At 56.7% G+C, this 13,838-nt stretch overlaps 1 protein-coding gene across 1 annotated transcript in view; it reads right to left on the reverse strand.

The window, feature by feature from the left end:
- Positions 1-1,308: 1,308 nt before the first annotated feature.
- The window catches only part of APCDD1L (APC down-regulated 1 like), a 51,393-nt gene continuing 38,863 nt past the window's right edge, over positions 1,309-13,838 (reverse strand). The window contains exons 2-4 of the mRNA XM_057529532.1: positions 11,288-11,426; positions 7,969-8,521; positions 1,309-3,509 (exon numbers count right to left, since the gene is read on the reverse strand). Coding sequence (XP_057385515.1) covers positions 2,754-3,509; positions 7,969-8,521; positions 11,288-11,426 — 1,448 coding nt within the window. The 3' untranslated portion in view covers positions 1,309-2,753. The remainder of the gene's footprint in view (positions 3,510-7,968; positions 8,522-11,287; positions 11,427-13,838) is intronic.

Here is a 13,838-nt window from a genome sequence, read left to right on the forward strand (position 1 = left end):
GGGAGAGTCCCCTCAGCCCTCGGACCCCAAACCCACCCCTCCCTGGAGCCCAGAGTCTGGGAAGCATGGCTTCTTGCCCGGGAGAAAAGAGCCTGGGATTTTCTGTCAGCACCAAATGCTCCAGAACCGAGAAGCCGGGGATGGGAGGGTGCCTCAGTCCAGTCCGTGGGGCCAGGAACCTTCTCTCTTCCTGAGCACGGGCCTCCTAATTAGGGGAGGCTCAGCCAGGTCCCACAGAGCAGCTCTGGACTGCTTTCCCCAAATACAGTCACGAATCCCACCTCTGCCAGGGACCAGAGCCCCAGAGGGACACCCCGAGATGGGGGCTCAGCTCTCAGGCTCGGGGGCCTGGCTTCGGAGGCCTCGGGCTGGTCCCTGTCTGCTCCGAGCCTGCATTCTCTCTGCAAGTTGCAGAGTCACCCCCTGCACTGGGGGGCCTCCTGTGAGGGAGGCATGCCGGGCATGTGGCAGTGACTTCTTCGCCGGCAAGGGTTAACCAGGATCACCAACGACCTGGTTTAGCCAACTGTGTTCACTGAAGTTCTACCGTGGGCCAGGTACAGCTGAAGCTGCTGGAAAAGATCCTAGTGACTGACTCAGTCCTTCCCTTGAGGCAGAGAATAAGCATGAATAAATCAGACACTGATCAGTAAGCATTATAAAGAACATAAAGCAGAGTGATGGGATGGATAGATAGGACAGCCGGCAAAAGGAGGCTGCTTTTCGGGGTTGCGGGGGGGGATGCTCATGGTGGCTTCCCTGAGGAGGTGACATGTGGTCTGAGACTTGAACGAGAGGAGCTGAGCCTCTGCAGATCTGGGGGGAGAGGTGCTGGGCAGCGGCCATGGCACATGCAAAGGTCCTGAGGCAGGAAACAGCTTGGTGTGATCAAGAAACAGAAGGAACCCCAGTGCAGCCAGGGCAAGGGGAGGTTATCGCTAGACCTGGGATTTTATTCTGTGTGCACTGGAAGCCCCCAGAGAGCTTTAATTAGGACAGGGCAGTGGCGTGAAGTGAAGGTGCATAACAGAGAGAGCTGGGGTTTACCTCCACTTGTTTTATTCTCTTTCACACGTTCTCTCAAGACACTTCACTTCCTTTCTTTAGAACCATAATCCCCTTGGTTGACTTTAATAACCAGCAGGAACATTTTTCAGGCTGTTTAATTTTATTAAAAGATTCAAATTTGATGATAAATGGTGGTATGGCTGCCTCAAGCCTTGGATACAAGACTTGCTCAGCCGTGGACATGTTCCCACCACCCACCCTCATCCCCACCAGGAACACTGCCACACCGCCCACCCCGATGCAGTCTGAGACTGTAAATAATCTAATTATTTCTTGTACTTTGGTAAATATGCCACGAACACTCATAGCTCTCTGAGACCTACAGAGAATATTAACTCGGTGGGTTTTTTGTTTTGTTTTGTTTTGTTTAAGAAGGCTGTGTAGATAAGTTAGGGCAATTTCAGCGGGTTGATTGAACCCCACACAGCCGAACAGAGGACAAGGGCTTCCCTCTGAAAGCACCATTAGCCTCAGAGACAGTTGTTGTTCAAGATCTGTGATAAGAGCCAGAGACAGGGTTCGGGCAGAGGAAGGAGGGCGTGAATCGTCGGCACAGCATCCCAGAAACCCTTGAGCCCACCAGGATGCCAGGTAATTTCACAGTGTACAGACGAGGCCCTGGGAACACAGGCAGGGTCCCTGGCGAGGCACAGCCTGTCCCCACCTTGGTGACAGCCCCCTCTGAGCAGGGAATGTCAGCACATCAGCACTGCAGCGAGCCGGCTGGGTGAGGTGTGGCCCTCTTCTCCCTCCTCCTCCACATGTGGCCGGGTAGCCCGCTGACCCTAGGATGGTCCCAAAGACGCGTCGGAGGTTTCTCTCCCTCCTTGTCAGCCAAGCACAGGGAATCTTGAAAACAGAGGACGCCTGTGCAGGGCTAATTACAGAGCACATTAGTGTCACCGCTGTCATTAGTATTAATTACTTTCCAAAGGCTGGAAACGCTGCTTTCCTCCAAAGACCTGACCCCGGCCGCCAGCCCCACATGCTGGGGTTTGGTGTGGATGGGGCCGCCTTTATTTGCTTGCTGGCCCCGGGAGGGCTGGATTTACCCGCTCGTGGTGTTGACAGCTCGAGGCCTGACTCACAGGAGCATAGGCAGGCGCAGACAAAACGCCAGCAGTCACGACTCAAGAAAGCCGAGTTGCCCCCATAGAGACGAGCCCCCTGCCAGCAAGCTGAGACGTGCTGAAAGCCCGAAGCAGCATCTTTAATTCATGGCTCGGGTTTCAGTTTGTATTGCTAAATCCGAATTAATAATCTTTAAACAACAACCCACAGACTCAGCAGAGCAGTGGCAGCCCGCGCGTGCAGAACTGTGTTTCCATTTCACTGAATCTCAGGGGCTCAGGGAGGGAACTGGGGTGCCGTCGGGCAGGGAGACGGGTGAGGTCCACTCCCCGGCGCCGGCCCGCGCGCTGCCCAGGGGAGTCGGGAGTGAGCGCTTAGGAACTCGGAGCCGTTGACGTTGCTGCGATGCCCGAGTTTGTGGTCATGATTCGAGTTGCTGGCCATGGTGTAGACTCTGCAGGTGCTGTCGAAACTCAGGTGCTGAGCCACTTGGGACGCAGGCCGGGCTGTGTAACTGTCCAGGGCAGTCACGGGTGGAGGGGGTCTGTGCCAGCAGGGAGTCCACGGGGTCGGACGGGTGTCCTGAGGCACCGTCTGGAAGTCAGAGACCAATTTCACAGCCACTGGAGGAAGGCCAGCCCGAGAACCAGGAGCAGGAAGGGGAGAGGGGCCGCTGGGGGACCCAGCCCCCCACCGCCGACGGGCGTCTGCAGCAGAGGCCTGGAGAAGCCCCAGGCCACCCTGTCACAGAGCACCAGGGGGGCTTGGTAGGACGTGGGCCTCTTCTCCGGGGTGTCGGGACTGGAGCCGTCCGTGGGCCTCTGTCCGATGAAGAGCAGGCTTTGCCCGAGGGGGTCCTGCTCCATCCTGAAGAGCTCGTACTCCACGTGGGGCAGCCTGATGCCCAGCGGCAGGCACCCGTTGGTGGCCGTGACGTCCCGCTCGGCTCCCAGGTACCAGGCCCCCGGGCCGCCACAGCTGCTCGGCTCGGAGTAGTTGAGCATGGCCGTGGTGACCCGGTCCATGGGGGTGACGCGGGCTCGCGTGACCTGGAACACCAGCTCGGTGCCGCCACGAACCTTGGCCGACGGCGTGCCCTTGGTGTAGCGGCCGGCGGCATAAACGGTGAAGGTGGGCTGCCGGCAGGTGGGGTCCGAGAAGTGGTGGTAATACCCTTCCCAGGAGCGGTTGTGCGCGTGGAAGGTGAAGAACCTGGTGAGGAAGAGCACGGCGGGGCGCACCTCGCACCCGGGGCTGACCCAGCGGCCGCCCAGGCGCAGGGGCAGGGCCGCCTGGCGGGGCAGCACGGGTGGGTGGTGCTCGTCGGAGCGGGCGATGAGGCTGCAGGCCGGGCAGGGGCGGGCGTGGTGCTGGCAGAGACAAAGGGAAGGCGGTGACGTCCGAGGCGGGGAAGTCAGGGTGCACCTGTGGCGGGCTGGCTCGGGGTCCCGCCCCCGGCCGCCCGTCACCCCTTCACTCCCCCCCTCCAGCCCGGACGGCCACTTCACTCTTCGTGGACCTCAGGCGTCTCCTCCATCCTCTGGGCCTTTGCACCTGCAGCTGCTTCTACCTGGAACTCCCCCTGGCACGTAGCCTGGCTGCCTCCTTCCCGACCTCTCAGTCTCAGCTCAGAGGCCTTAGAGAGACCTTTCCCGACCACCCCTTGTGCGGTGGGCCTCAGCCCCTTCTAGTGCTCGGGGACGTGTCATTCCCTATTTCCTCTGCGCTCCACTCCTCCCCCTTCATTGGAGAGTAAGCTCCAGGAAGCCCAGGCTGTCTCTCTGGGGCTGCACCATCCCCAGGGCCTAGCGCAGTACCTGCTCGCAGCAGGTGTATTGGGCAAACGAAGGAAGGAGAGATGGGGGGAACTTGTGTCCTGGGATTTGAAAGAAGTTGTCCTTTCCCACACCCGGCCTTCTTGGTCCCGAAATTCGACCGTTAATGTTTACTGTCTTTCTCCTGCCTGTTGTTACTTCCCCCACCCCCAACTCATTCTTTTTTAGGTGCTTCGTAAGGGCCAGGAGCCGCGCTGCGCACTTTTCATGCACTGTTGCCTTACAGCCACTAAAATTCTCATGCCCTTGGAACCCCCTTGCTGAGCATCTGTGCTGAGGCGTGGCTGAAAAGTTGCAAAGAGATTTGGCACAAAGATGTTCATGCTTGTGTTATTTATAATTGGAAACCCAGCCCCCTCTGCGTTGTCAGTTGCGGCCACAGTCCTCAGTTGCCCAAGGCTGTTTTCCTCTCGCTTTGGCCTTATTTACAGTTGCCCCTGTCTTATAAATTCTCATGAGCTGGGTTTACAGTAAAACACGTCAACAGGAAGCAGATGCTAAACCAAACTGCGTGGGAGTAGTCAGTCTGCATTTTGGAGTGAAAAAGCTCAGTCCAGGCCAAAAAGAAACCAGATACAGACTTTTTTTTTTTTTTTTAAGGGAGCTGCTGCCCAGAATTTAGTTCAGAGCATCATTCTGAGAGGTAAATGTCCTGGAACAGCCACTTGTCAAAGCAAGCATCCCCAGCTTTTGCAGTTCCAGAAGGACACCCAGGGCCACGGGTGCACACAGGACAGGGAAGGGGAAAGGCATCTTGAAGCCCCAGCTGGGAAAACAGCTCCAACTTTTTTTGTTCAAAAAACAAAAGATTTCCACAGATTGCTGCTGGATGAGTTTCTTGCCAAACAAGGGGGCATTTGGGAGTTCTAGTTTAGAAAGAAAATATTGGACGATTGAGAACAGACTTTTTTTTTTTTTTCTATTTTGGATTGCTACATTACAAGCTCTTCTTATTTATTTCTATGATGAACCTAAAGTTGCCTTTTTTTCCATAATACAGAAAACGATATTATTTTTGGTTGGGGGATTTTGACCCAGAGAACTAGAAGGCACTTGGAAATGCTAATAAATGGCTACAGAAAGGTTTGTGATGGAAAGAAGCAAGAAAGCTGGGTAGTTAGCTGGAGTGCAGGTAATTGGAATGTTGGCTGGTAAGAGTCTCCTCTAATTTAGGCATTTTAACCCACATTCCAACTGTTGTTACACTAATGTGTATTGACAGGACATAGTGCATTACATCACAGTAATCTCAGGGCTGCCTTTCTCCCTCAAAAGAGATATCTTTTGCAGACAGGACATCTGGGGATGCTGGTTGGTAATTTGGGGCAAGCAGTTTTCTGCATGGCAGAAACAAACGGAGAACTAGCAAGACTTGAAGGTGAGAGAGGGAGAGAGAAAGCATTTCCTTCTCTGATGCTCTGGAAGGGGATGGAAGAAAGTACCTGTCTCTATCAAAAACCTTCCAGGCATCGTTGTGCACAGGTCCGGAGTTGCACGTGTTAATAAACAAGTCCTCAGCCAGCAGAATTCACACTTGTGTGCAGGCCAAACTCTTACTGGTTTAAGCCTGTTATATAAAGTTATATCAACAGCACATACAGTTTCTAATGAACCCCCAGAGGTGACACCAGGCTTAGATGATTTTGGTCGAGCGTTGGCTGATTGATTAGGATTCTATATCCAGGCAATGAATTTGGGGATCAAATTGGTTTTAAATTAATTAACTTCTAAAAATGTTCACGTTTACCATCTGGTTTGGGTTGAGGGCAAGGCTTGGGCTCCGGAGAGCATAAGGTAACGACTAATTCGTTACTTGGGGGGTTTATCTGCAGCGTATCCTTCTGTGAAATTATCTTCCTTTTTCTTTTTTTCATGCGGAGGGGGCAGTTGGTGAGTGAACATTTAATTTAACATCCGTACATCTGGCCCTGCTGGTCCTGTATGTTCTGCTTGGCAATTGCACTGCAGGTTGCATGGGCCACCCTGGCTGGTCAGGCAGCGGGAGGGCAGGAGTCTGCAGCCCCAGAGCCTGGCCTGGGGACACATGACATTGTCATCTTCCGTGCCCCGGGGTCCGTTCTCTCTGCATTCAGAGCAGTTTGCCCTCCTAATGAGGTGGTGGGTGCCGGTAATCACTCCACCACCAGTGCCTTCTCCGCTCTAAGAAGGATGGACGTCAGACCAGCCTAGAACATTGGCTGCCAAAGGGGGAATCGTTTCGAGGTCATGAAAAGAACTCAGGCTGATTTTCTGATCATGAGAGCTTCATGTTGTGCTTCTTCTCTGCTACCCAGATCTTGGGTTGGGAGGAGGGAGGTGGGAGAAGGAGAAAAAGGAGATGGGCTCAAACCTGGTGCCCCTTTCCCCCCCACACACACTGGGGATGCTTTGACAAGAAGCTGCTCTCAGGGGTGAGATGTTGCCCCATCTGGTTTAATTCCTTAAGTGTCTAGTATACAGCAGGCACTCAGTACATGCTGAACATGTGAGGGTTGCCTGTGGGCTCAAAGAGCACTTGATAGGGATGCCTGAACTCATCCATTCCCCCATCCATCCATCCATTCTCACTTTTGAAAAACATCCCTTGGGTATTTCCTACAGACATTCTTAACCCAGAGTCCTAACCTCGACTTCATTTTTACAAACCTCAACCTAAAATCAAAAGTTTCTTCTCATTGTGAATGTGGGCAACAAACCCCTGTAGCTTCAGTGGAACCTTCTGCTTTGTGGCCGATCTCATATTAACAGTGTTGCAGATACTAGAAACACTGTTTACACTCATTGCTACTTTGAAATAGGGAGAATAAAGAATTCCCATTCATAGTATTCCCACCTCAGAGTGTTTTAAGACTTGGGAAACTCTTTTAATACAATTGGTTTCTGTTTAAATCCCATGTCTTTTATTTTATGCTTTTACAAATATTTTTCTGAGGAGGGGTCCTGGGGTTTCACCAGACTCACTGGAGTGGTCACGAGGCCCTAGTCTTGCCCACCAGGCTCTGTGCTATGTGCCAGGAGAACTTTACACACATGAAGTTTAGTTTCTTTTTGCCTGTGTGCTCATCGGACAAAAAAGGACTATTAGATCTTCCCCAAATCAGGACAGCATGTTTGTGATGTCTTTAAGTTAAAGTCTAGGTTAATTGACTTCCGTGAAATTCACTCTGGGGCGGGCACATTGCAAAGAGAGGGCATCTCCCTTTAGACGGCAGCCTCCTGCCCAGAGGGTGGTCCATGGACCACCTGGGAGCTTGTTAGAAATGCAAAATCCCAGGCCAGACCGCGGACGTGACTGTGCTTTCTAAGAAGATGCCCAGGTGCTGGCATCTTGAGAACAGTCAGAGTCTGAGAAAGCGCTGCTCCGCCTGATGTTAGTATGACGGGGAGCACCCAGTGCCGCCGGCTCCAGGGTAACAGTGGGTCCACAGGGAGCTTTCGAGAGGGGCCTTCCGAGGGCTGTGCGGCCGCCTGGCAGAGCTCTGGAGGAGCTGCCCCCCTAGTTCATTCACCAACATTTACTGGCCCAGCCCGTGTGCCAGCCCCTGGGCCAGGTGTGGGGACACGGAGGGGCACAGGGCCTCCCCCCGCCACGGGTGCTATTGGGAGAAGGCGGTCAGCCAGTAAACAAACAGTGCAGCCCAGAGTGTGCCGAGTGCTGGGAACCGTGCAGAGTGGGGATGGGAGGGAACATCTGAGCCGGGAACTGAGGGAGGGGGGACCTGCCCGTGCATAGCAGGGGCAGGAAGGGACCCTGCCGGGTCCACGAGGAGGATGTCAGGAAGACCACACTCCAGAAGACTCCCCAGGAGTTCCTTCTGTCCAGACCTGAGGAAAGATGTCTCGAGTGGAGGGAAGAGCATGTGCAAAGGTCCTGAGGCAAGCAGACTAGTGTGGGCCGCGGAGTGGGGTGGAGGGGGGTTGTGCAGAGAGGGCCCTAGGCAGGGACAGATCCCACAGGCTCTCAGAGCTCGCCCTCCCGGGTTCCCAGACTCACCAGGGCGCTCTGCAGCGGGCGCTGGTAGCCGGTGGGCCGGTAGTGCCGCCGCTCGGCCCGGTCGGTGTGGATGTCCCCCAGGTAGAGCTCCTCCACCAGCCGGGGCGCGGCCCGGGGCTCGGGCTGCAGGCGGCGCTGCACGCGGACCAGGCTGAGCTCGTGCATGGTGAAGCCCAGGGCAGCCGCGCAGTCCCGCTCAGCCCCGGCGCCCAGCAGCTCGTACAGGGCCCCCGGCAGCCAGGCCCGGGCGGCGGGCAGGCGGCGCGCGCAGGCCCGGCTGGCCGGGCTCTGGTCCAGGCGCCCGGCCACGTCGAGCAGGGCGCGGCGGCTGTGGAAGACGATGCCCACCTTGTGCAGGTAGTAGTCGGCCTCGGTGGCGCCCCGGGTGACCCAGGAGGCGCGGCGCAGGCGCACCTTGCCCTTGATGAGCAGTGAGTGGGCGGGCTCCCGGCACGAGGGGTCCCTGTAGTAGAAGTGGTAGGCGCGGAAGAGGCGGTTGGGGTAGAAGGTGTAGGAGCGGGTGAGGAACTCGGGTCCCGGGCGCACCTCGCAGCTGCGGGGCAGAGGGGGGTTGGGCAGAGCAGTGAGTCCCCCAGCCTTGCCCCGGGATCCCCCTCCTATACCTCTGTTTCAGGCCTCAGCTCAGGGCTGGGAGCCTGCAGCCTCAGTTTCCCCAACTGATCTCAGCCCCACTTTGGGGGCTGGGGGCCTTCCACTACTTGCCTTGTGGCCTCAGCAGAAGCTTTCCTTCCACGCCATCCCAAATGCCTTTTTCCGCGGACATCCCCCCTCCTGGCCCGGCTCCCCGTGGGTCCCATGGATCCCCCTTGGCCCAAGAAACACACAGGCTTTGCAGCCAGAGGGCCCGGGTTCAAATCCCATTTCCGTCCCTCCTGAGGAATGTGAGCCTGGGTAACGCCTGGCTCCTTCCTCTGGGACTCGGAGGCCCAGGATCCACAGTCAGGGTTTCCGGGAAGCAGCCAGCACAGTGGTGGCACCTGGGAGGAGCTTAAGAAACGGGGGCTCCTTCACACCATTTGGGGGGCCCTGTGCTCCGAGCTCCCGGGGGCAGGGTGCTGCCTGTTCTCTCCCCGTTGGACTCCTGGCACCTGGTCCAGGGCCTGGCACACGCTGGACCCCCCAACCCTGGTCCTCGCTGAGTGAATCGTGAATGATGGGTGCTTACCTTGTCTCCCCCCTGGCTAAGCTGACGGGCCCCCTGCCACCACATTTCACCCACATCTGTGACGGGCTTGTTGATCTAAACCAGCGAACTTTTCCAGTGACGGGTCGGATAATAAGTATTTCTGTCTTTGTGGCAGTTACTCAAGATCGTGGTTCTGGAGCTAAAGTAGCCAGAGACAGTATGTACCTGGTGGGCGTGGTTGTGTGCCAATAAAACTTTATCTGCAAAGCCAGGCGTCAGGCTGGCCCTGACTCCCCCCGGGCCCTATTCTGCTGGTGATGAAACCATGACTCCTAGACCCCCAGTCACACCCTGGGCTGGGGGCAGGAAGCCTCTGGGACTCTCCCATCGGGGCTCCGCTGGGGTGGATGGTGGACAAGCTCCTGGGGAAGAAGAGCAGGCAGGCACCCCCTGCACAATGTTATGCTAACCAGGGAAATGTTTCATACCAGCGCTGCAGGAGCAGGAGAAATATGTTCTTGCTCACCCTTTTCTTTCAGTCTTTCTGGTTATATTAAGGAGAGAGTCTCGGTTGGAGTCCACGTGTCTTTAACACCAATCTCCCTTTTCTCCCAAAGTGAACAGACTCAGGGCCTCAGGCAGGCAGCGAATCAGGTGAAAATTTAATGATGTTGTTTTGCTTTCATTGACTTTCTTTTTATGGTTACCTCCTATTTATGGCAAGTGGCTCAGCTCCCCATAGCCATAGTGATGTTACACTTCCTTTAAAAATAATCATGGTGCTGTAAATGTGTACAGTATGCCAATTATCCCCCAATAAAGCTGTAAAAATGCATGAATATATTTACACCAACAAAAGCAAGTTGGTTTAAAGAAAAATCGTAAGGAAATACCAGTACAGGCAGTAGTTACAAATGGAGAGAGGTGACTCACATGCCCGAGGGTGGGAAGATTTGCCCAAAGGAACGCAGCAGGTCACACCAGACAGCTTGGTGGTTCCCAGACTCTGGGTCTTTCCCTGCACTACTCCCAGAAAACAGCAAAGCCTGTCTGAAGGGTACAATGGGGGACTTTCTGGGAAGAAAGTATTGGAAGTTTCTAGAACTATCTGGAATGCTGTTGTCTTGGGGCAGGAACAGCCTGCAGCCAGTCCCCATCCTCCCCATGTCTCAGTTCTGTCTCAGAGTGACCCCGGCCAGTGGTGCATGAACCCCACCTGGCCTGTGGAGTCGAGGAGGGGGCAGAGCCTGGGAATGCATCCAGAGCATCTTTGCAGAACTCAAGTCCCCTTCCTCCCCCAGTGCGCTAGCAGATGTTTGGCAGTTGGATTTCTCCCTGACCTCGGGAGGTGCGTGGAGGACATGGAAAGTCCAGCCCCTGACCCCAGAATGGGACTGGCCCAAGGGGCTGGCCGGGGAGGAGGGGATGTACTGGGTGTGGAGGAGGACACTGCCTTCCTTCTCCCTGACCCTGGGAGGGAGGACCCAGCTGGCTGCCCCGCAGATGAGGGCAGAGCACGCCTATCGCCCCAGAGCAGCACTGGGGCCTCTGAAAGGTCAGGTGAGCCTGTCAGGTTAGAAGGAGAATTCGATGGGCAGGCAGGACCCCTGGGCCCTCTCTGGCCTACTCCTTCCGGCCTCAGGACCTTTGCACCAGCTGCTGCCTCTGCCTGGCTCTGCCCCTGGCTCCCTGGATGTCTGACTCCTTCCTCCTTTCAGATCTCGACTGAATGTCACCACCTCTGAGAAGCCTTCTGTGACCGCCCTCGAAAGAGCCCTCCCAGGCCACTCACTCTCACATCCTCCATTTTATGTCTGTCACCATCTCAAGTTTATGTCACTTATTTCTGTGTTTAAGGCTTGTCTCCACCGCAGCTCCCCCTGCACCCAGCTCATAGTAGCTCCTCAATAAGTGTTTGCACAGCAGGTGCTCAATGTGTGGAACAAGTGCATTTCATCCACTTGCTGTCTGTGGCTGGGGCAGGATGCCCGACACAGTCCCGACCTGCCAGGCTCACTCTGGGGAGGGCGACAAGCAAGCACGTGCTTGGCAGGCCTCTGGACAGTTGGACGAATTGTGCCCATTTCACAGATATGGGACACTGAGGCTCTGGGTGGGTGAAGCCTCCAAGCCCAGGGGCCTGTGGTCAGCGTGACCTCAGCAGGGTCTTACCCAGTGGAGATCCAGGGCCCATCCAGGCGTGGGGGCAGCAGTGCGGTGACGGGCGCTCTGTTGGGCAGGAGCTGCTGGCAGTGTGGTCCCCAGCGCAGGCGGCTACCCCCTGCCATCCCGGCTGCCTCTGCAGAGTGGGCTGCAAAGCAGACGGACCCGGGTCAGCGATCCCAGCACACCCTGGTTCTTCACCTGCCCGGCCAGCAGCGGGCTCCCCAGATCGGGGCGCCTCGAGTCAGCCTCGGGACTCATCTGCCTTCTGCGCACCTGCCTGCCGTGGCCGAGTGCCGCCGGGCCCTGCACCCGGGACGGGAGGCAGCCTGGACTCAGAGGAGCCGGACGGTGGGACTTGCACCCCCTCCCAGCAGGAGCCCAGGCTCTGCTTGACCTCTGCCCCTGGAGCAACCAGACCTGCACCTGCCGCTCGTGGCCACTCCCTTCATGGTCCCCCCGTGGTGCCAGGCCCGGGTGTCGTCCATCCCCACGAGTGGGACCTGGCCGGCGCCGGCTCACCGTGGTGCTCGCTCGGGAGGCGTGTGGTGGGGTCAGGCTGAGGCGTGAGGCCAGCAGCGGGGCCGGGGAGGGCTCGGAGGCCTCGGGGAGGAGGCTGTGAGCCGTGGGGCAGGCCCGGGGTCCCCGCCCTCTCCAGATGGGCTCGTCTCGTGGAGACAAGCCAGGCCTGGCCGTGGGATCTTCACTTCTAGGAGCGGCTCAGAGGTGAGACCACCAGGGCCTTCAGCTGCTAAAGAGCAGCGGTTCCCCTAGAAACTGTCATCCGCGCTCAGCGAGTCGGGCCTGACGCAGCCCAGATGGCGGGACGTATGGGAAGCTCGGTGAACACGAGCAGCATCCAAATGTTACGGCAACAGGCTGTGCCCACGGGCGGCCGCCTCGACCCGCCGGCCCCGCTCCTGCAACAGGCCTTCCCGGGGCGCTTCTTCCCACCACGCCTGTGGCTGACGTGGGTCGGGGGGCGCGGGGGCCTGGCGGAGATGGCGGGCAGCTGGAGAGGCCGGCTGGGCCGGTCCAGGAGGCCCAGGAGGGCGTGTGGGCTGAGTGAGGAGTGAACGAATGATGCCCCCTGCCGCCCACCCCCCAGCACACAGTCACGTGGTCCTGTCCGGGTCAGGAAGGGCAGTTCGGCCAGGGAGGCTGGGGTCCCCGCCCTGCCCCTTGGAAGCCGTCTGACGGGGCCTGTGGCCCCCAAACTCTCTGCCCACCTCGGCCTCTCACAGTGGATTCCTCACTTTCCTGGAGGTCTGGGGTCTCACCGGGAGACTCTCAGGGTCCCCAGGGACCAGCTGAGAAAGCTGGAGTGACACCGACGGGGACCATGATGCGGCATCACTGGCTCCTGTTCACTCAGGACCGGCTCCGTGCACTTTTATTATATTATCTGAGATTTGTATACGTTAGCTCACCGTTGCAGTGACCCCAGGAGATGGTGTTAGCATCCGCTGCCTCTGATGGGTAGAGCCACGGGCTGGGCAAGCCGGGCTTAGCTGGCCTGGGGCCCAGGCTGCCCCCGGTGACAGAGCCGGGCTTCGAGCCAGGCCATCGGCTCTGGCCTGACGGCTTAGCCACGGCTCCTTTTGCACTGCAGGCAGGGGAAGGGGCTGAATGAAGGAATGAGTAAAAATCCTGTGTAGCACTGGGTCCCTGTATATTCCTGCTGTATCCTACACCTGATTTATAGGCTTTAAACAGCCAAATAAGAGAGATGAAAATAAACAACCAATGTACCAGGGCTGTGGTGTCCCCACGGACATTGGGCACTTGGGCTGCCCCAGGGTCTCTCAGGGCCATTCTGCAGTGAGACCACGCCAAGGGGAGGCTTGAAAGAGTGGTTCTGTGTTAACTCGGGCACATCTAGCCTTTTGGGGACCAGAGCCAGGATGTTGGGGTGGACAAGTGGGCATCCATGTTGGGCCAAACGCCCAGCATGGCCCTGTCGGGAATCCTGAGCTGGGACATACATGCATCCGCGCCCACGGCTCCCGCCTTCTTGTGCTCCTGAGATCAACTTCACCCGGACCCTCTGGGTCCCCTGGGTCCAATTCTGCGGGTTAATTTGAACATCCCTGGTTGTCAGTGAAGCTTGACAATAAAAAAGTGTTGATTTGGGGAATGGATGGGAGCAAAGGGAAGAAAAAGGTCAAAAGGGGGTGTGTGTTATTTGCCTGGTAGGAAAATCAAGCTTATGTCTCAGAGCAAAACCGTGAACAGGCCCCGAATATGACATTGGCGCTGTTTCCACAAAGCTTGGTTTCTTGAGGAAATGTTTTTTGTTCAAAAGGAAACGCGCCTTTCCCCCAGGTACTCCCTCTGAAGGCACCTCGAAGAGATGTCGCCTTCACGACGTTAGATTTTGACAAGAATCCTGAGATAGTATGTTCCCGCTAAGTGTGTTTTAGTTTGTCTTGCTTTTCTGCGAGAAATTGGGATTTAATTAAGTCAGGAGACAAAGAGATACGGTGAAATCTCACCATATTCAGACCATGTACATGCAAAACACAAAACACAACTGGAGCCCTTCTTTGTAAAAACCCGA

The sequence above is a fragment of the Balaenoptera acutorostrata genome, chromosome 15 (assembly GCF_949987535.1).
Source record: "Balaenoptera acutorostrata chromosome 15, mBalAcu1.1, whole genome shotgun sequence".
Classification (NCBI taxonomy): Eukaryota; Metazoa; Chordata; class Mammalia; order Artiodactyla; family Balaenopteridae; genus Balaenoptera; species Balaenoptera acutorostrata.